At 39.6% G+C, this 20,638-nt stretch overlaps 1 protein-coding gene across 1 annotated transcript; it reads right to left on the bottom strand.

The window, feature by feature from the left end:
* Window positions 1–707: 707 nt before the first annotated feature.
* LOC119655297 (heat shock protein 75 kDa, mitochondrial) lies at window positions 708–20,322 on the bottom strand. The gene is made up of 9 exons (XM_038061122.1): window positions 20,135–20,322; window positions 19,744–20,072; window positions 10,732–11,083; window positions 10,436–10,617; window positions 10,201–10,369; window positions 10,073–10,142; window positions 9,466–10,015; window positions 5,215–5,360; window positions 708–1,136 (listed from the first exon to the last, which is right to left on the bottom strand). Exons 1-9 carry the CDS (start codon window positions 20,259–20,261, stop codon window positions 962–964), a joined length of 2,100 nt encoding a protein of 699 aa, XP_037917050.1. The 5' UTR covers window positions 20,262–20,322; the 3' UTR covers window positions 708–961.
* Between the last annotated feature and the right edge of the window lie 316 nt (window positions 20,323–20,638).

Here is a 20,638-nt window from a genome sequence, read left to right as displayed (position 1 = left end):
AAACAATTTACAAAAAGCGTTTTGAATAGATAGAAAGTATGCAAATTCGACGGCTTACGACTTTCTACTATGAATCCAACCCCAAACTGAATGATTTGAGGATGCCTTTCCTATCATGACGATGAAAAATTGGCACTAATAGAAAGGTGGCTGAAAAAAATGCTTAAATGCTTATAAAGACATTCTGCAGAAACATCTAATTTCATCAATAGAAGGGGTCTATTTTCAAATAAATGAATCGATTTTTCAGGCTGATTCTGCACCGGCCTCGTTCAGGGGTTATTTTGCTTTGGCATTGGCTAAACTCGCGCACTAGACCCTGCGCTCTGATCCGAAGGCCCCAGTTACGTTCGTTCCGGGCTGCGGAAACTTAACTGGGGAACACGGGGTTCCTGCCCCTGCATCTTTCTTTCCATAATTTTGTCAAGTGCAATACAACAAACAGTTAAGAAAAGTGAAAAATCTATTAAAAAGTGATTCATTTTTATTAAAACTCTAACCTATGTTTGATGATTGCTATATATTAGAGTTGCAGCATATTTTGCGCAATTCATGGGATTAAGTCATTGTAATTTGCACAGACAATGAGGCAGTTCACTTATTTCTTCCAAACTAGCCGAATTCTGATGATAATATTTATTCGGATGATTATTATTTGTGTTTAGAACTGTCTTCGTAATTATTGGAAAAAAAAAATAAGTTGAAAGGCCCTGGCGAGAGATTTTTTATATTTCTCCAACTTTTGTAATTGTAATCTCTAATTTTAATTCTCTGCTGATGTCACCCTCCTTCAAGAAGTTATGTTACCTACTAACAGCTCCCCTTCTTTAAAATTTCAAAATGCTTTCAGATTACTTGAATTTTCCATTTCTTATTCTATCACATTCTCGAAAGTGTACGCACAACTAAATATTTTGTACATTCAAAATATTCAACATTCATTGAAATCCTTATTCTAAATTTAATGTTTCTCTAGTGCTTTAACCAACAAATCATTCATTGTTGTCAATAGTGTTCTGGGGTCATCTGCTAATCCAGCGCCAACCATTGCATTCGAGAAAAGTTGTTTAATAAGCAAATCTCCTAGTTCAGGATTGTTCGTTTTCAGCTTGTAAAGTTTTTTGATAATTGGGTGTCTGTAATTAAAAAAAAAAAAAGGTTTAAAATAGTAAAAGAAAGTTCATCTAATCTATATGCAAGTTTGTATAACAATTTAAAACTAACTAGTTCGCACATGTGCTCATTAGCATATCACACATGACAGAAATAATAGATGCACCACACTGTTTTTTAGCGAAATCATTTTAACTGACATTCTGAGGAGAAATTTCGTTTCAAATTCATTTTCTTATACGACAGTGCTATTTTTTTTGCAAAATAAAACAAGGGATTTCTCTAAAAGTTTAATCTCTGAACATTTTTAGCAAAGCACGGTAATTTTTCTTGGCAGAAATAATCGGCACTGTTGTTTCTATCTATTTGGTGATCTTTTTCAATATAAGCTTTTAAATTTTTGCGAAAAATAGTAAGTATTGACAACAATTAGGCTGAAAATTTCGTAGGCTAATATATAAATTTAATATAGTTGCCTTCGAGGGAGATACAACCATTATAGTGATCATACCACTTTTATAGTACGATTTGCCTTTAGCCTCAAGATAGGGATCCTTTTCGGCGATTACCTCTTCATCGGAGCTAAATTTTTTTCAAGCGAGTAGGTCTGAGAGCAGAAAAAAATCGCTGGGGGCCAGATCTGGAGAATACGGTGGCTGTGGAAGCAATTCGAAGCTTCAAATTCAGGTAATTTTATCATCGTTTTCATTGATTTGTGACACAGTGCATTGTCTTGATGAAACAACACTTTCTCTTTCTTCAAATGGGGCCGTTTTTCCGCGATATCCTCCTTCAAACATTCCACTAACGATGTGTAATAATCGCTGTTCATGGTTTCTCCCTTCTCAAGATAATAATAATAATAATCGTTGGCGCAACAATCCATATTGGATCAGGGCCTTGAAGTGTGTTAGGGGACTTTATTGAAGACCGTCCCTGATTTGACTCAGGTACACATTCACAGCTGAGTCGACTGGTATCCGACGTCAAATCACAATACAAATTCCACTGCTACAAGTGAGATTTGAACCGTGCCCTTCCGTACGACAGCCTTATGCTCTAACCACTCAGCTATCCGCACACTTCTCAAGATAGTCGATGAATATTATACAATGTGAACTCAAAATACTATGCCATAAGCCTTGCCAGCCGAAGCCACGCTTTGGAGTTGGTCCACCACCGGTTTTGATTGCCATTTTTCGCCCATTGTCACATATTGACGCATAAATTCGATTTTTTAGAAAGACCTTCAAACATTGCTCAGAATCGACAACTCCTTGTTGTTTTTTGCCGATTGTGAGTTCACGCGACCCCCACTTTGAACAGAGCTTTCGCACATCCAAACATTCACGCACGATATGTCTAGCAGGTTCCTTCTATTAGCACTTCCGTACCTCCGGTCATTGCACTGAATAGATCGCGCACCAATTCTGTAAATTTATACAACAGATTGTTGAGCGCCGCGATCAAAATTGGATTCCTGCGAATGCCGTGTGTGGCTTGTGCAATATTACATCATGCAACTACGTTGACAGATCGCTGTGGGAAAAGATCGTCGATCACCGTAATAAATACAATGTATAAAATCACGATGAATGCTCGACTGCGTAATCTTCTTTCTTTTCCTTCAGTGTTTGTCCCGTTCACAAGCGAGGTGGGCTGATCTCATCTAGATGCAATCGCGAGGCTTTCAAATCCCCATCCAGCGTATTAAGCCACCGGTGTTTCCACCGGTCTTGTGGTCGCTTACCATCGACTTCGATGTTCAGACCAATCTTGACAAGTGAATTCTCCTTAGCGCAAGAAACTTCGGTAGAGGCGTTTTTTTTCACGGACCTTAATTTCAACATCATTTTTCCAAAGCTGAGGATCTCGGTTGATGTACCACTTACCTGGCTTGGGGGTTGCAGATCCTGCTTTGTGGATCGTGTCTGTAATTTGGTTCGACGATTCTTCCACATTCGTAATGGTTTGTAATCGCGTAAGTGAGATCATTTCTTCTTTCTTTTCACCAAACTACCACCATTTAATGCGCGGTGGGCCAGTACGATCCTCACGCTGTTTTATCGGTGCCTTGATTCGCAGGACGGCAATCAACCGATGTTGAGGTGCGATTTGCGTTTTACTGTTCCCACTATAAAATGTAGGAAGATGAGACAATCATCGGATGAACTATGAATTCAAAAGGTCATGGTGTCCGCAAAATCACCTACACGCTCGCCACTCTCATTGCGCTGCAAACCCCTTTCACCCATGGCACCTGTTACCGTCTGCCTTTTCACTCATATGGCCATTAAGGTCGCCGCCAATGATGATATAGTCATCAGCAAGCACGTTACAGATCTTTGGATCGAAAAGTTGCCAAAAGGCATCGTTCTCGGAATCAGGTCCACCTCTCTGTGGTGCGTACGGTGAAGGAGTGAATAGTGCGATTAGCTAATATAATGGTGAGCTTCATCAGCCGGTCATCAAATCGTTCCACTTCTTTAATGGCATCACGAAAACCCTCTGAGATGGCAACGACAACACCGTATTGAGTTCGCGTGCTGCCAAAATAGAGAAGTTTATAGCCATTTTTACCGTGTTCGCGTTCGGGTTTCTTGCAGTGCTTACATATCAATGCGCTTTTTCCGAAGGGTGAATTACCGGATCTTTCCAGTTAGCGTGCCAATATTTAGCGTGCAGACACGTTTTGCTTGGACTAACTTACTTACGTCCTGACGCCATTTATAAGCCCCTTGCCCTTTTCTCGACATGACCGGGGCCTGCCACGTCGGCTGAGGTGAACGCCCTAGCATTTTTCGAGGCTTGTTTCTCGATCCGATCATGTTGTACAAATCCCTCTGCCACCAGTGAGATTTAAATCGTGACCTTCCGCTACTACAGCACAGCACTCTAACCACTTGAGCCATCTGGACACAAATATAGGAATATACAGGAATATACTATTATTAACTTTATTTGAGTAGATATTGTAGCATGGGGTATTTTGAGGCCTAGACACCATATGCGTAAACCAGCATTTTTTGTAGATTTTTTGATTGAGTAGTTTCTGACACCAGGTCCTTGAAGTAATTGACTCCTTTCGAGCCCCCACAATCCTCCCATTTACAACGAATGTCCAAACTAATATTTGTTTCAAAAAGTTCCATTACTACTACCTTTCATTTGATACTCCTCCTGACTATATTCGGTGAAAATCAACGGAGAACGATGTTACTTACTGCAAATACTAAAAATTTCATAATAGGTGTAATCGTGTCTGAGGAAATGATTATGATAGACAGATAGACAGACGGACGGGCTGACAGTAAACCGATTTTAAAAAGGTTTTGTACACAACGCCTTAAACATGAAATATCTCTGCATTTTTTTTCAAGTCAACATTATCTTTGTATTATAAAATATGCGTTAATTTTTTAGGGGATTCTTCAGCTTTTGTCTCGTTCAAAGCGGGGTCGGTATTTTAGGCCACTTCAATTGACACTGATAGGGCCTGTTTCGTAAATGTCGGTTGTCAAAAATCTTGTTTTATTCAGATTTAGTCCCAGAGTCTTGTTATGTGCTTAAAACGCTTAAAATCAATACCTTTGGCAGCGTAGCGAAGCGGTCGCCATATCGTTCATAAATTCCATCATTATATAGGTTACGAAATTTTCCCTTTTCTTGAAGAGGGCTAAAGACTCTATGAAAGCCATAGTTCTTCTGAATCGTTAATTTTCAATATAGAATGTAACCACAAACCTAGGATTGAAATCTGTAGTTAAACAAAAATTGAAGTTGCTAAGGAACATCCAGCCTATAACTTGATGTGAACGCGTTCAAATTACTCACATAGCGTATTTTGAGTTTATTATTTACTTAAAAAAATCTCCTTATTATACCCAAGTTGATATTCATCTCGAATTAATAAAGGAGTAAAAAGAGAACAATCACAGTAGCATTAAAGTTTAAATACGTTCAAACGTTCATAGATCCCACAAGGTAGAGTACATCTCTTTTATCAACCCAGTTGCTACATGCTGGCGGAATGTGAGTATTCTTTACTCTTTATTCAGCAAAATTCAACAGATTTCAGTGAAGTCTATCGTGAATACTTACTTAGGATTTATTTCCAGTTGCGGTTGAAGCAAGGCAAAGCGATTTTCCTCTGGTATTTGATGACTTTGCGTTCGAATAAAATGACGAGCAGCAGCCATTTCTTCTACGGTTATCACACAGGGATGAGAATCCAATCTTGTCGTTACCTAGAAATTTCGAATCTATTAGTAAACTTATAACTTTGTATGGTAAATAGAAATGTGGTTGATGAGTTATACCCCACCAAGGGGTAAATGACAACCATATATTTATAAATAAACAAATTTAGTTGCAAGAAAGATAACTGATTCAAAACCACGTGTTTATACAGTAAGTGAAATTACTTTAAATCCAAAAGTAGAAAAATTAAAATTCTCAGATTATAGCGAATTGCGATTTGATGAAAATTTTTCTTGGTCATATTTAATGGCGAATGTCATCTAGAGATGGTGGCTGAGGTGGCAACGTCCCGATAAGAAAGGCTGAACACTTTTCTGATGCCAGTATGATTAAAAAGATTCAATATTCATCAGCAGTAATGATTTGAAGCTGCATTCCTGAAGAAGGACCTGATCCATTGCAATTTATTGAAGATACAATGCATGTGGGCAGTACATTAACGTAATACAAAGCGAATTTGTGCCATATATTGACAGTCTGCAACTTCTGCATACAGAATATTAATAATTCATGCAGAATGGCGCATACATCCAGGGCTAGCATGAATTATCTAAATTCACTGGATCTGGATCAACTGCCTTGGCCCGTCAGTTTTCTGGACTTAAAGTCAATAGAGCATTTTTAGTCTTATCTGAAACACAAGGTATATCAGCACAGAAACACTACGCTTATAAGAATGATCTATCTACTGATGAGAAACTTGCTTCGAAAACTGAAAGTTAGTGGTATATAAAACAATATACTTGTATAGACCCATAATAGACTCGGCGCCATTGCACTCGCAAAAGAAGTTTTGCAATTCTAAATCGTTGCACCTTGTCGCGGTTCTACACAGACAAATTGCGATCCTTACAATTGTTTTTAATTTATGGACAGAATTTTGAGGACGTCGAGCAATATATATGCAGCGTTGGGTATTCAAGCGGTGTCATTTAGCTTAAAATTACTCAATGTTAAATTCGCGGTAACTATCTCGTTAAAATTTTGAAAATCCATCAAATTGAGCCTGAGCTGTGCTTTGCTCTACTAAATGAGCGTAAGGAAATACCTGCCAAAGTCACGTGAGAGCGTTTTGATGTTGTTTGCATTGAGTAAGGGATATTACAGAATTATCATATTAGCAATTTGAACTCCTTGCAAAAAATGACGGATTGAATGATGACTGCCAAATAATCTTATAAAAGGAATATGGAATAGTTACAGGGCTGTGAAAAATTGAAAACTAAAAAAAAACATTTTATTGATATTCTATTGTGAATCTATGACAAAAATTACAATGAACTCAACGCTATTAGGTCGAATTCAAACGAAATTGGATGTCGTTGGATTTATCAGATCAGCAGAATTGGTTACATATGATTTTTTTGTCGTGTGGTGCCGGTTTATGATAATAAAGTCAAGAGTAAGAAATCGGGTACTCCTTATATCGAATTGCACATTTATTTGAATTTGTAAAACTTAGATAGTTCTACATATACCATCGTCCAATGTGCCACAGCTCTCTTCAGGTTTCCCGAAGAAGCTTACCCTCCTCCTACATTGATCTGCGTCACATGCTTCTAGGACAAGCCACTCTTCGGCCACTCTCCTTCTAACACATCTATCGGCATCTCGCCCGTAGTTCTTTGTTCGAGGTCGGTGACATGGCGGAGACAGGTATTTCGAGTAACAGTGGCGGTGACTTTCCATGTGCTGATCCCATATAGAAGGACAAAGAGAATGTTCGCGCGAAATAATCTCAACTCTCAAAAAATGCGAAGAAAAATGGGAAGATCACTTTGAAGATTTATTCGACATATGGACCCACATCGGATATTATTTTTCTTTAATGCTTTACAATTCTAAGAGGTGGTTAAACTTTAGAGTAATCATGGTTAGTACTTATCTTTAGTTTTCTACGGATCAATATCATGAAGAAAATTTATCAGTAGAGCAGTGAACTATAATTGGCAATTGTGAAATGTTTTTGTATTTTAATGTAAATTTTGTTTAGGAAATTGAGGGTGTTGCCATCCAGTTGATGGCGGACCGGAGCAGTTAGCCCCTAATTTGCAAAGCAGCGTCTGACAAAACCGCAAGCCATCTGTATTTCAATTGATCGATTTCCCAGCAGCACTATAAAGTAGTTAGACACTTAAATACAGAAGAAATCTTGAAACCACTAAAATTACCTATCGCGGAAGTGTGCATCTTATCATAGAGCTTATTGAATGGCCGCAAAAGGTGGTTAGACTTGGTTCGGTTCAAATGTAATTAGCAAAATGAAGCCTATTTCCAGTATCAACTAAATTGAACTTCAATTCAACCTTCGCTCCAATCCACTCCCTTGCGGAGTATAGGACTTCTATACAATCTCTTTTTCATATCGTTAATTTTTTCTAATATTTGATTTTCAATCTTGCTTTAATGGGTCCGAGTGAAGTCGAGACGCCGTTTGGTCATTTCCTCTCAATGTTCAGACCAATCTTAGCTAGTGAGTTCACGTCAGCGAGAATAACACGGTTCCATCGAAGACGCCTCTTTCGCAATTTTTCCTTGATTTGTGCAGCTTCATATCGATCGCGAATGTTCTCTCATTCTGTCTCGGAAGTTTGGAAGTTAACGCCACTGATCCGACCTAACATTTTCGTCTCCATCACTGCGAAGCGGCATTCATTGGCTTTAATACCAGCACTTAGAACCATAAAGAACAACATAGTGAATAAAACTGCGGCAGTTCTTAAATTTACATTTGAGAAGTGCAGCGCTTTCATCAAAACAAAGGAATGATAAATATATTGGTAACGAAATGAATGGCCTCGAACCAAATTTAAGACACCAATCCTAGCAACATGGGATTACGACCGAATTGGTTAAATATGGAGGCGACCAATTACACCAAGTTGTTCATCAACTTGTGCTCAAGGTGTGGGACAGCGAATCAATGCCTGACGATTGGCAAAGAGGCATTATCTGTCTCATACATAAAAAGGAAGATATCACGCAGTGCAGCAATTATAAAGGTATCACGTTGCTGAGTACCATATATAAGATATTCTCCGTTATCTTGCTAAGCCGAATAGCCCCATACGCCCAGAACATCATTCGCCCATACCAAAGAGGCTTCACTCCAGGCAAACCAGCAACAGATCAGATTTTCTCTCTGCGGCAAATGATGGAAAAACTGTTGGAATATGGACATCAGTTGCACCATCAAGATAGGAGGCTACTACTTTGAGACCGTTGATAATTTCTCCTATCTAGAGTCGAAAATCACAACCGATAACAGTTACGATGATGAAATCTGCGCACGGTTGTTGGCAGTCAATAGAGCCTATTTCAGCAAAAACTGTTCCGCTCGAAATGTCTCACCATGGGGTCAAAGCTCTGACTGTGCAAGAAAATTACCTTGCCAGTCCTCATGTATTCCTCGGAAACTTGGGTTCTTAGCAAGAAAAATTGCGAACCCTTGGCCGCGTTCGAGAGAAGAATCCTCCAAAGAATTTTTGGCCCCCTACATGAGGATGGACGATTTCGTAGCCTACATAACGACGAAATCTATGAGCGATACCATGACCGTCAGGTTGTGGATAAAATCCGGCTCAATAGGTTACGGTGGACGGGTCACTTAATCCGTATGGATGAGGATGATCCAGCCCGGAAAGTCTATAAGGGCAATATCTATGGTAGAAAAAGGAGACGAGGCAGACCCTGCCTGAGATGGAGCATGGCGTAGTTCAGGACGCCAGACAGCTTTTAGGGATATCGAATTGGTGGATCTTGGCGCAAAACCGGAATGTCTGCAGTTCCTTATTAAGGCAGGCATAGACCGGATACCGGTTGTTGCACCGTTGATGATGATGATGAATCTTAGCAACATGCCTTTCATCCTCGAAGAAACAAATTATTACGAGGATTACTTCGTGTACACTGCTGTTTTGCATGCAAAATTACTCTTGCTCCCTAAAAATGATCAACAGAATCTAAGTTGCAAATTCAGTTGAGGATAACAGTATCATGCTTTTCTTAGAAACACCCACTTAAACTTGCTTCCATAAAATTTTCCGAATTTTCCAGAATAACTATGGCAAAAAATATTATGAATTTATATACCTTAACATTTGCTACTTTTCCTGATAATTTTTCTTTCATCCACGGAATAATTTCATCCACCTGGCTTTTAAGTAAACTGTCTGGGCCCAGATCGTTGGCATCACTGTCGTTAGTATCACGTCGCATTTCCTTTTCCACCGAAATTAAATTCTTTCCCAAAAACATACCCAACTGCATCAATACCAACTCATCGTAGTTTTCATAGCAGAAGAGCACCTCAGCATTTTTCTTTTTCAACGCCTCGTAGTATGGTGACGATTCGGCTAATGTCCGATTTGGTGCTGCCAAGTAGTAGATTTCTTTTTGGCTCTCGCCAACTTTATTGCAATATTCTGGTAATGATATTTTCTGATTTCCAGTGCAGCTGGATGAGTCGAAAAGCAATAATTTGGCGATCTCTTCCTTTTCCCGGTGCTCATGACTAGTGATTATACCTTCTTTAAGAAAGATTCCGTAATCTTTGTAAAATTTCTCAAATTCTCCGGATTCTTTCGTGGCACGTTCTTGGAGGAAACGAAGGACGCGATTGGTGAGAACGTTTCTTAGTTTACTAAATAGAAAAAATACATTGTCAAATTGTATATAAGAGATAAGTGTTCGAACTCACGCAATAAGGGCACTATTTTGAAGCAATTCCCTGCTCAAATTCAATGGTATGTCCTCGGAATCAACCACACCTAATTGTTAGAAAAAATTGTCACATGCTCGGTTTGTAACATATCCAGACAGGCTTACCTTTGATGAAACGCAACCATTTTGGTAGCAAATTTTCGGTTTTGGATTGTATCAGAATTTTTCTTGTATACAGTGCAACCCCGATATCTGTGTCTCTAGAGAGTTCAAACAATCCCGGTTTTCCTTCAGGGAAATAAAGTAAGGCTCTTATACTTAACGGTACGTCAGTCTGGAAAATAGTAAATGAAGTATTCCAATAAGCCATTCAAGTTGCATAATTTCCAAAGTCGCTTACTTTGTAATGTAAAGTGAACCGTGGTGTGTCAAATGTGTTTCCGATAAATCTGTAGAATTCGTTGTGTTGATCAGATGTGACACCTTTGGGTTCCATAAGCCAAATGGGTTGAATCTCATTCGCTCGATTCCCATTCAAAAATATAGGGCTACCGACAAAGTTGCTATATTTTTTTATCACACCTAGAAAAGATTATACTTAAAATAGGATAACCATCATACATTTACACTTAATAACTAATATGTGCTAGCCATTGTCTGTCAATTTAATTGTAAGTAAAGTTAAGTGTCACTTACTTCGAATCCTATCTTCATCAGCATATTCACGGCACTCTGGCTTAAGGTGGATAACGATTTTTGTTCCAAGAGCTACTCCATCTGCCTCCTGGATCTCAAAGTTTCCCGACCCATCACTAACCCATCTTAATCCAGGAGAGCCTTTTTTTGATGAACGCGTAAATACTTCAAGTTTATTTGCGACCATAAAAGCTGAATAAAAGCCGACTCCAAATTGCCCAATAATGTTCGAAGAATTTTCTGCAGTTGCTCCTTTTTCTTTGATTTCTTCAAGAAATTTTTTCGATCCAGATCGGGCTATTGTGCCTAAGTTGCTGATTAACTCTTCTTTGGTCATACCAATACCTGTGTCCTAGAATAATTACAGTAAGTTAGTATGTTTATAACTAATTAATTAGTAAGGTGAGGAATATTGGGGTCTGATCAATTTAAGGGGGTCATCCCGTGTGAAGGCCGCTTTTTTTAGAAATTTTTTGTGAAGAACTGGAGGAAGATGCAAATACGAATTTTTCGCCATAGATTTATTAATATCTTGAGCGTGTATAGTAATTTTTCCTGCCCGATAACATACTTCGTTATTGAAATACAGAGCAATTTATATACTCATCTCCAAAAAAAGGTATTTTTCTGCTGCCACACCCTCTAGAGAAAAAAAGTAAACGGCATTTTAACGTACAGACTTAACTACAGTCCGCAAACTAGGGTTATTAAAAAATATTAAAAATTAAATGTTTAGTGGCATGTTAAACTTTTTTTTTGAATTTCGGCGTTTTTTTACGGCTGCTTCAATGAATAAAAAAACTACTGAATGAATCGTAATTATCCTAGTTTGCGGACCGTAGAAATATGTTCGGAATAAGTAGTGAAAATTTCAAAGAATTTGGTTGGATAGATTTTGGGCTATGGTGGCAGCCAATTTTCAACATGCGGTTTCGAGAAAAACGCATTTAAAAAGTAGAATACGATTTTTAGCCATAAAACCTTAACTGACCATTAATCTGCTATACCTAGTCCATAAACTTTAGGTTTCTTCAAGAAACACATGTACGGCCTTGGCTTCGATTCTTGTCCTTTTAGTGAAGTCATTCGAAGGTCATTCAGATCGATAAATACGAGTTTTATTACGCGATGGACATAAATCTAGCATGTGACTTATCATGTGTTTACCACTATAATTTCCGAATGACTCCGAATATCCCAAAATCATTTTGCCCATATATTCTACACTATATCTAGATACAATTGATGCAAAAAAAATTCGATTCCGCGGATCCGGCACACGGGATGACCCCCTTAATTGAGTAAGGATGTATTGATGATAAGTGAATTCCTGTGGAGTGTATAATATTTGACAACCTTTTAAATAGCAAACGAAGCCTTGCCATTTCAATTCTGTTCAAAAAAAACTCTCAATATGTTTTACTTTTACTGGAAAAATGAAGGAATTCGCAAGAACCTTTCCGAAGAGGCACATTGATATTTGCCATCTACAAGGAATTCGGTAGGTGGCAAAAGCTACGACATAGAACGTGAAGTCGATAAAAATTGCTATAAATTCCTCTATTTTGGTAGTTCCCGCAGGCAATGTGGCGTCAAGGTTTCCGTGATACCAATAAAGAAGTCGAGCGATTTGATGACCGGTTGATGAAGCTCACTATTATATAAGCTGATCGCACGATATATTTCTTCACCGCATATGCACCACAGACAGGTCGACCTGATATCGAGAAAAACGCCTTCTAGCAGCTTCTCAACGCAAAGACAAAGCATGTGGGCGAAAGGCAGACGGCAAGAGATGCCACGGGGTAAACACAAAATGAGGGGGATGGCATTCGTATTGTCGATTTTGTCCTTGTTACGGACACTTAATCGGTTGTTTCTTCTAACGTTCTATAGTGGGACCAGGAAAACACAAATTGACGACATTCTCACACGGTGCCGCCATTTTGTCAGTTCCATTGACAGCGAAGCCGGTCCTAATGAAGGACTTTAACATCAGCCATTGATTGCTGCTCTGTGAATTAAGCCACCGCTGAAACAATATGGCGATTTCGCCAGAAAAGAGAAAAAATCAGATCATTACGAACGTCGAAGAAACGTGAAATCAAGCTAAAAATATGATCCACAAACGGCTTATGCAACTCCCAGGATAACCAAGCCTGGTAAGCGATTCACCGGAGATACTTGGCTTTGGAATCACGACGTCCAAATGCTCAAACCAAAGTTTGAGACCACCATAAAAAATATAGGAAAATCAAATAAAATTCAATACATTTAAAGTATATGTAAAGACGATTTAATTATAATTTTTTAAAAACTAAAAATATACATCATTATCAATAAGTATACCGCCTTTACACTGAACTACTATTTCCAGTTCCATGAGCAGATAATCAATCCTCTTTTTCTTTAGCCTTTGTCTCGTTCGCAAATCTTTCAAATCCCCATTCAGCCTATCAAGTCACCATTGTTTCTGTCGGTTTTTGGTAGCATACCATTGACGTCCACATTCAGACCAAAATGGCACTCCCACCACCCCATGTTTCACGGTTGGAACCACACAATTGGCTATGATCTTTTCTTCGGTACTACGATAAACAGAACCTCTCCTCCTTGAAGCAAATAATACAAATTTCGGTTCGTTCCTCCAAAGAACTTTTTAAAAATTTTTTTCTGTCCATTCTCGTCCGGGTAAGGGCTTATTGCATCAGTTTCTGCTTATTTTGTGGTTTTAACAGACATTTTCGGATATCAGCGCGGCTAAGCGAATTATCGTACCGCAATCGCCTTTTGTAGCCACTGAAACAAGTTTCGACCGAGATTTATTGAATTTAGACCGAATTTTTTGAGCTGTGCATCACCTATTCCGCGAGCTGGGCACAAAAATAAATTTACTATCGCTTTCAGCCACCGAAAGCGCAAATAATTTTGATTACTACTGGTTTCCTTGTTTCGTAGCGATTAATATTTAAATTGGGACGCATCCTTACGTTTGGCTCTTTCCTTCACTATATAAAACAATAATAGCGGTTTGTGTTTCAGTACTAATTTCACGGATTTTTCTCACTTTAAAGGAGTTTTTACTGGAGAGATCACAAATTTAGACTAACTAGAATTGTTCGTGAATCGTGAACCCGTACATAATGTGTAGCTCGGTGTTAGATACGTTGGACCATTTCATTCCTGGCTGCAATGTAATGGCACCGATGCGATACAAAAACAGGAACGATGCTGAATTTAAGATGATTCGCCAAAACTTTGCATACAAGCATGAGTTGACCATGGGGACATGTCCGGTTGACCGGTATGAGCAGCAAGAAGTACTTGACAGTTCTGCTTATAGAATGTTTTAGAACCAGCAAATTTTAACTGATCGCCATATACCGTACAACAAGCCTGACGTGCTGTTAATTGACAAGACGGATATTATTGATGTTAATATCCTCCATAATAGCAACATTGAACAGAAATACGTGGAGAAGAAGGTGAAATATGAGCCACTGGTTCGGGAAATCAACTAAATTTGGCGTCCCGAGCGGGTGATTGTACTTCCCATAATATTATCAGCTAAAGGTATTGTACCTAAATCCCTTACGGTTTCCCTTGATGTCCTGGGACTTTCGCACAGTCTGGTTCAAATCATGCAGAAATACACTATTCTATCATACATACGTGTTCGATTTTGCGGGGAGTACTCGACAGATTGTCCCACTGACCTACCACCGGCCACCACCATCAGCGCCCATTTAGTTTTTAAGTAGGTAGGTAGGTCCCAGGACATGAAGTCCTGGGACTCTTAGACAGTTTGGTTCAAACTATATAAAATACACCATTCTGCATACGTGTTTGATGTTGCGAGGAGTTCTCGACGGAATGTCTTATTCACCTACCACCGGCCACAATCACCAAGCGGCCCTTTATCTTTTAAGTAGGTAGGATCATCCGGACCTAAATGCTTGGCACTTAGTGCTATTAAAGTAAATTTAAGTGAGTGTAAAATAAAGCAAAATTATTTATCATATCTCAAAGCGAAATAATACTACTGCATTGTGATACTAAAAGAACCTAGCAGCAAGTACAGCTAGCCACGTTAATAAGGCATGTCCTAAATAAAATAGGAAAAGGACATTTTAACCGTTTTATTTAAAATTATACCCTCACTATTTGCACTCTTTGCACGAAGCTGGCGGAACAATCGTGGAAAAAAATGTAGCGGGTGATCGATGAAAACGAGTTTAATGAAATTTTTTCTGGATTGAATTTAAGAAAATATAAATGATATGGTTTTGTAATTGAGTTTTCGTAATTAATAAAAGATTCAAATTTCCTTGATGTGTTAGTCGCAATTTATGTGTGCAAGCTACAATTGGTGACCCCGTATAATTTAAATATTTGATTCTTCAAATTTGAATTTTGGAACCAACAAAGTTGGGCACTCTGTGCCTCTGTTGCTTCGTTGGTTCTCCTGGTTTTCACATCGCTGTCGGCAGTGGGGATCGAGTAATTCCGCTCCGGGTGTGAGTTTCGCTATGGTTATTGAGTTTTTCGTTGTGGGGATCGGACGAATCTTCATTGTCTCTAGGTAATTCGTTTGCGCGAATGTCAATTAATCACGGTGCGACAAACGCATCCGCAGTGGCGGTACGAGTGCCACCGTTTTGGCGACGTAACCTGGAGGCTTGGCTCCGGCATTTGGAGGCACAGTTCGCGCTCGCTGGCATCACTGTGGATGCCACAAGATTTAATCACGCGCTTCTGGACGAGGAGGCGCTTGGACTCATCGCCGATGTTCTAGAGGAGTTTTCCTACTCGAAGTTAAAGGACATCCTCGTCAAGCGACTGTCGGTAAGTGAGCCAGCCTAGCTGAATCAGTTGCTGTCGAAGCTTACCTTAGGCCATCGTCCCTCCAGCCAACTGCTGCATGTGATGAAGCAGTTGCGCAGGGATAAGTTTGGGATTCAACTTCTGAAGTCGCTGTGGTTGCAGCGACTTCCGGAAAGCACTCAGCCCATCTTGGCCTGTGCGGATTCCGGATTGTTGGAGGTGTTAGCAAACACTGTTGACAAAATCCACGCACGCGCGCTTCGTGATCAGTGAATTGTGGCGGGAAGCCACGGGTCAGATCGCTGAGCTTCAGCAGACGGTGGCAACTCTCGCGGCTATCGTCTCCAAACTAGCGGCAACGGTTGGAGCTTTGCGTTCAGGTATTCGTACGTCAGGGTCCTAAATGAGTCCTGCAATTTGCTGGTTCCACTGTATCTTTGCCGACAAAACAAAGAAATGTGTCAGCCCGAGCACGTTCACGCCTTCAAAAAACTAAACTCGTTGGGAGCTCCGGCGGCGGCTACCCAGAACGTAGGTTAACAATATTCGATCCTTTGAGGGAGCGCTATTACCTGATCGACACAGGCGCAGACGTCTCAGTCCTCCCGGTATCGCGGAATCACAAACTGATTTCACATCAACTCAAAGTAGCGGTGGCAAATTCTTCCAACATATATACTTAGGGCTACAGGCAAGTGAACGTAAGTCTGGGACTTCGACGGACGTTCTCATGGCATTTCGCTGCAGCGGATATCAGTGGTCCCATATTAGGCGCAAACTTGCTACCACTGCCACTATGGGTTGCTAGTGGTTCTGCAGAATAGTTCTCTTATAGATCCCTTAATTTTGCTCAGGTCTTCAGGAAAACTTGCCACCTGCTCTACTGTCAGTCTTTCGATCTTTTTAAGGTTTTGTGTGAAACAAAACCTTATTAGAATCGAGACGGTGTCTGTCTGTCCGTCTGTCTGTCTGTCTGTCTGTCTGTCTGTCACACCCGATTTATTCGGAAACGGCTGGACCGATTGTCACGAAAATTGGTGAGAGTATGTAATCTGATGATCCCTTTACATGCAGTAAGTGGCGCCATCTTATGTTAAGTTTAAGGGGGGGCTCCCCGTACATGTGAATGGAGGGTGCAAATTTTTTTTTCACAGAATGTAGCCATGTAGGGTATCAAATGAAAGGTCTCAATTAGTACTTTTCGAATCTAGTTCAATGTTTGATGTTAGATGAAACATAGGGGAGTGAGGGTTCAAAATATGACCCACAAACAGTGTAACAGGTCTCGTTCTCAGAACCTATCCAACCGAAAAATCTGAAAAAAATCACAGTAGTGCATCTCTACGAAATCTAGGCCTCAAAATATATTCGGTTCCGATATCTGCACAAATAAAGTTAATAATAGTATATTTCCACATTTTAGAAATTTACCCGGCACCCCCCTTATGTTCATCCCAGAAGTACAAAATTTGGCACGCGTATAACAAAGAATATAATGCACAGTTTGGTCAAGTTTGAAGAAAATCCAACTAATATTAAAAAAGTTATTGGGGGTGAAACTTTACAATTTTTTGTGAATTTCGTGCACTCTACAAGCCGCATGACGTCACATATCAATTCGTCAATATCACAACGAAATGAGTTCTTACGAATTGGGTCGCAGACAATTATTTTGTTTTAGTTTTTTAGTTATTTGTCAACCAGACATGTGTGTATGTAGGTATATAATATATGCGTGCTAATGAACTATGCCTAATTCAGTTAGATATAAGACGTAAATCGGAAATATGGGTACGATAAATTTAGATACGTGCATATATGTGTACAGTAGGTAATAGGCAGTTTGTTTGTTTAGGGTGAGCGTGATATCTATGGCTCTAATATGTACGTATGTCTCGTAGTTTGGAAAAATATGAAGGATTATGTTGGATTTGTAGCTATATACGGACAGAAAAATGTGCGTCTCTTACATAAGATGAACACAAAACCTTTATACCCGAAGCGCGAGCTTCCGGTATTCCGACTTGTTTTTAAGGTTTTGTGTGAAACAAAACCTTATTAGAATGGTGACGGTGTCTGTCTGTCCGTCTGTCTGTCTGTCTGTCTGTCTGTCTGTCTGTCACACCCGATTTATTCGGAAACGGCTAGACCGATTGTCACGAAAATTGGTGAGAGTATGTAATCTGGTGATCCCTTTACATGCAGTAAGTGGCGCCATCTTGCGTTAAGTTTAAGGGGGGGCTCTCCGTACATGTGAATGGAGGGTGCAAATTTTTTTTTCACAGAATGTAGCCAAGTAGGGTATCAAATGAAAGGTCTCAATTAGTACTTTTCGAATCTGGTTCAATATTTGATATTAGATGAAACATAGGGGAGTAAGGGTTGAAAATATGACCCACAAAAAGTGTAACAGGTCTCGTTCTCAGAACCTATCCAACCGAAAAATCTGGAAAAAATCACAGTGGTGCATCTCTACGAAATCTAGGCCTCAAAATATATCCGGTTCCGATATCTGCACAAATAAAGTTAATAATAGTATATTTCCACATTTTAGAAATTTACCCGGCACCCCCCCCTTATGTTCATCCCAGAAATACAAAATTTGGCATGAATGTAATGAAGAATATAATGCACAGTTTGGTCAAGTTTGAAGAAAATCCAACTATTATTAACAAAGTTGTTGGGGGTGAAACTTTACAATTTTTTGTGAATTTCGTGCACTCTACAACCCGCATGACGTCATCATCACATATCAATTCGTCAATACCACAACGAAATGAATTCTTATGAATTGGGTCGCAGACAATTATTTTGTTTTAGTTTTTTAGTTATTTGTCAACCAGACATGTGTGTATGTAGGTATATAATATATGCGTGCTAATGAACTTTGCGGGTAGTGCCTAATTCAGATAGATATAAGACGTAAATCGGAAATATGGGTAGGATAAATTTAGATACGTGCATATATGTGTACAGCAGGTAATAGGCAGTTTGTTTGTTTAGGGTGAGCGTGATATCTATGGCTCTAATATGTACGTATGTCTCGTAGTTTGGAAAAATATGAAGGATTATGTTGGATTTGTAGCTATATACGGACAGAGAAATGTGCGTCTCTTACATAAGATGAACACAAAACCTTTATACTCGAAGCGCGAGCTTCCGGTATTCCGACTTGTTTGAAGAGGTAGCCGACCCTTGTATTCGTGCGCTTCTTCCAAAATACAGCAACATAACTACCAAAAGTAGTCTCTCCAGCCAGCGAAACACGATGTATGACACCATATCCGTACTACTAGATGTCATATTTTCTTGAAGGTGCGTCCATTCCCACCCCAGAAGCGCCTACCTTTGCGTTGGGTTGAATTTGAAAAAATATAAATGACATTTCTGTCAAACTCTGATGATGATAGAAATTGCTTATACAATTTCTGTTATTAACTATTAGACACCGTGTAGTGTCCGCGGCTTCGCAAGTCGCTTCACTTTGTTCGTTTATCCAATAACAAGCGAACGAGAAAATTCGTTTACCCCCTTAGCGTCTTCATTACGCTCCTTAGAATTTCATATTTCTCTGATAAACTAAACCCGGTATTGGAGAAAGCGGGCAACTGTCCTCCACTCGGGTGGCGAAAGCGGAAAATTTGCGGTTTTTAGTGTGTTTAATGTGTTTTTCCTTGTACTTCGAGGGGCACCGAAGGGGGACCATTTTTCGATGACGTATTCCGAATGGTCGTTAGGATTCAATGACAACCAGAAACAATTGGGCAACGTCTTGAGGCCTCCAGGCGTTGAATATAGTGTCACCTTTTCGGCAGAGAATACAAAAGCTTCCCGCACAGTTCGCAACCACGCGGCATCAAGAATTTTCAGTGACATTCAGGATGCTCTACCGATTTCTGTTTCATCCATTCATGTGGGTTGAACTTATAGTGTGGGTTGAGTTTATAGTGCTATTGCTTATTCTGTAGATGCTACATGATGGTTTCATCGTTCTGGGGACTGACCGTAGAGCTCCGAGAGGTTTGCACACACTTCCTCCGATATTTTATGATTTCGTTTTTGTTAGTTTTAGAGTTGTTAAACTACTGAATAAGAACACTGTGTAGGAAGCAAACCCACAGTATTGCACAAGATGATATGATACTACGAACAAGCACCCCGAATCACCCCAGTCCCCTAAAAACTCACCTGAATGGTTAGTATCATTCCCTGTTTATCGGTGCCTATATGGATTTCCAAGGGCCTATCTGCATTTTCAAAGTCTTTTTCGTTTTCCCCAGCTGTGTGAATTGAGTACCGGAACTTTTCCAAAGCATCGCTTGCGTTCGAAATCAGCTCACGCACGAAAACTTCATTTTCGGAATACAAAGATCGTGCAACAATGTCCAGGAGCATTCTCGTCTCCGCTTGGAATTCATATTTGTCAGCGGATCCAACAGGTTTTTCTGAATCCCGAATTATTGAGTGAACTTCCTCCTCAGGCTTTGCACTGCTGTAATTTCTTACTAAAGAAGCAGCTGCGAAATAGAAAATACTAGATCAGTTTCAAGCCGGTTTAACCTGCAATTTCGCAGTTCACCTGGAGTATATCTGGCTGCTTGACTGGTTAGATAAAATCGACGGACATTAGTACTATAACGAAGAGCACCGATTCGAAGACACGGCGTTTTGTTAATAATTTGGAAAATTCTACTGACTGCAGACATTATTGAGTTTTATTCCTACGAGCAATTCACGCAATCCCACCAACGTGAGCCCAATTCTTATCAGAACTGTCAAAGTGACGTCGCCGGTTGTCATATAAGAATGATAATTTCAAAGAAAAATAGGTTTTTGCACTTGATACAAACGTCATTTAGGAAGCAGCACTAATGATAGTGAGCAAGACTGAGTAATGGCGACTGACAAAGCTAAGTAATGGTGCAGAACAAGACTAAGAATGCCAGGTTGCTATCCACGGGAAAAATGCTGCTAATTGACCTCCAATATAACAACGTCTGGATAGGCTCAACAAACTTGTTATAAAAATATATAATGTACAAAGTGTTGACCATATTCTATCTTTAAGGGCTTTGAATTGTTT

The sequence above is a fragment of the Hermetia illucens genome, chromosome 4 (assembly GCF_905115235.1).
Source record: "Hermetia illucens chromosome 4, iHerIll2.2.curated.20191125, whole genome shotgun sequence".
Classification (NCBI taxonomy): Eukaryota; Metazoa; Arthropoda; class Insecta; order Diptera; family Stratiomyidae; genus Hermetia; species Hermetia illucens.
Note: the sequence above shows the minus strand (reverse complement) of the source record. Positions and strands in the feature narration are given on the sequence as shown.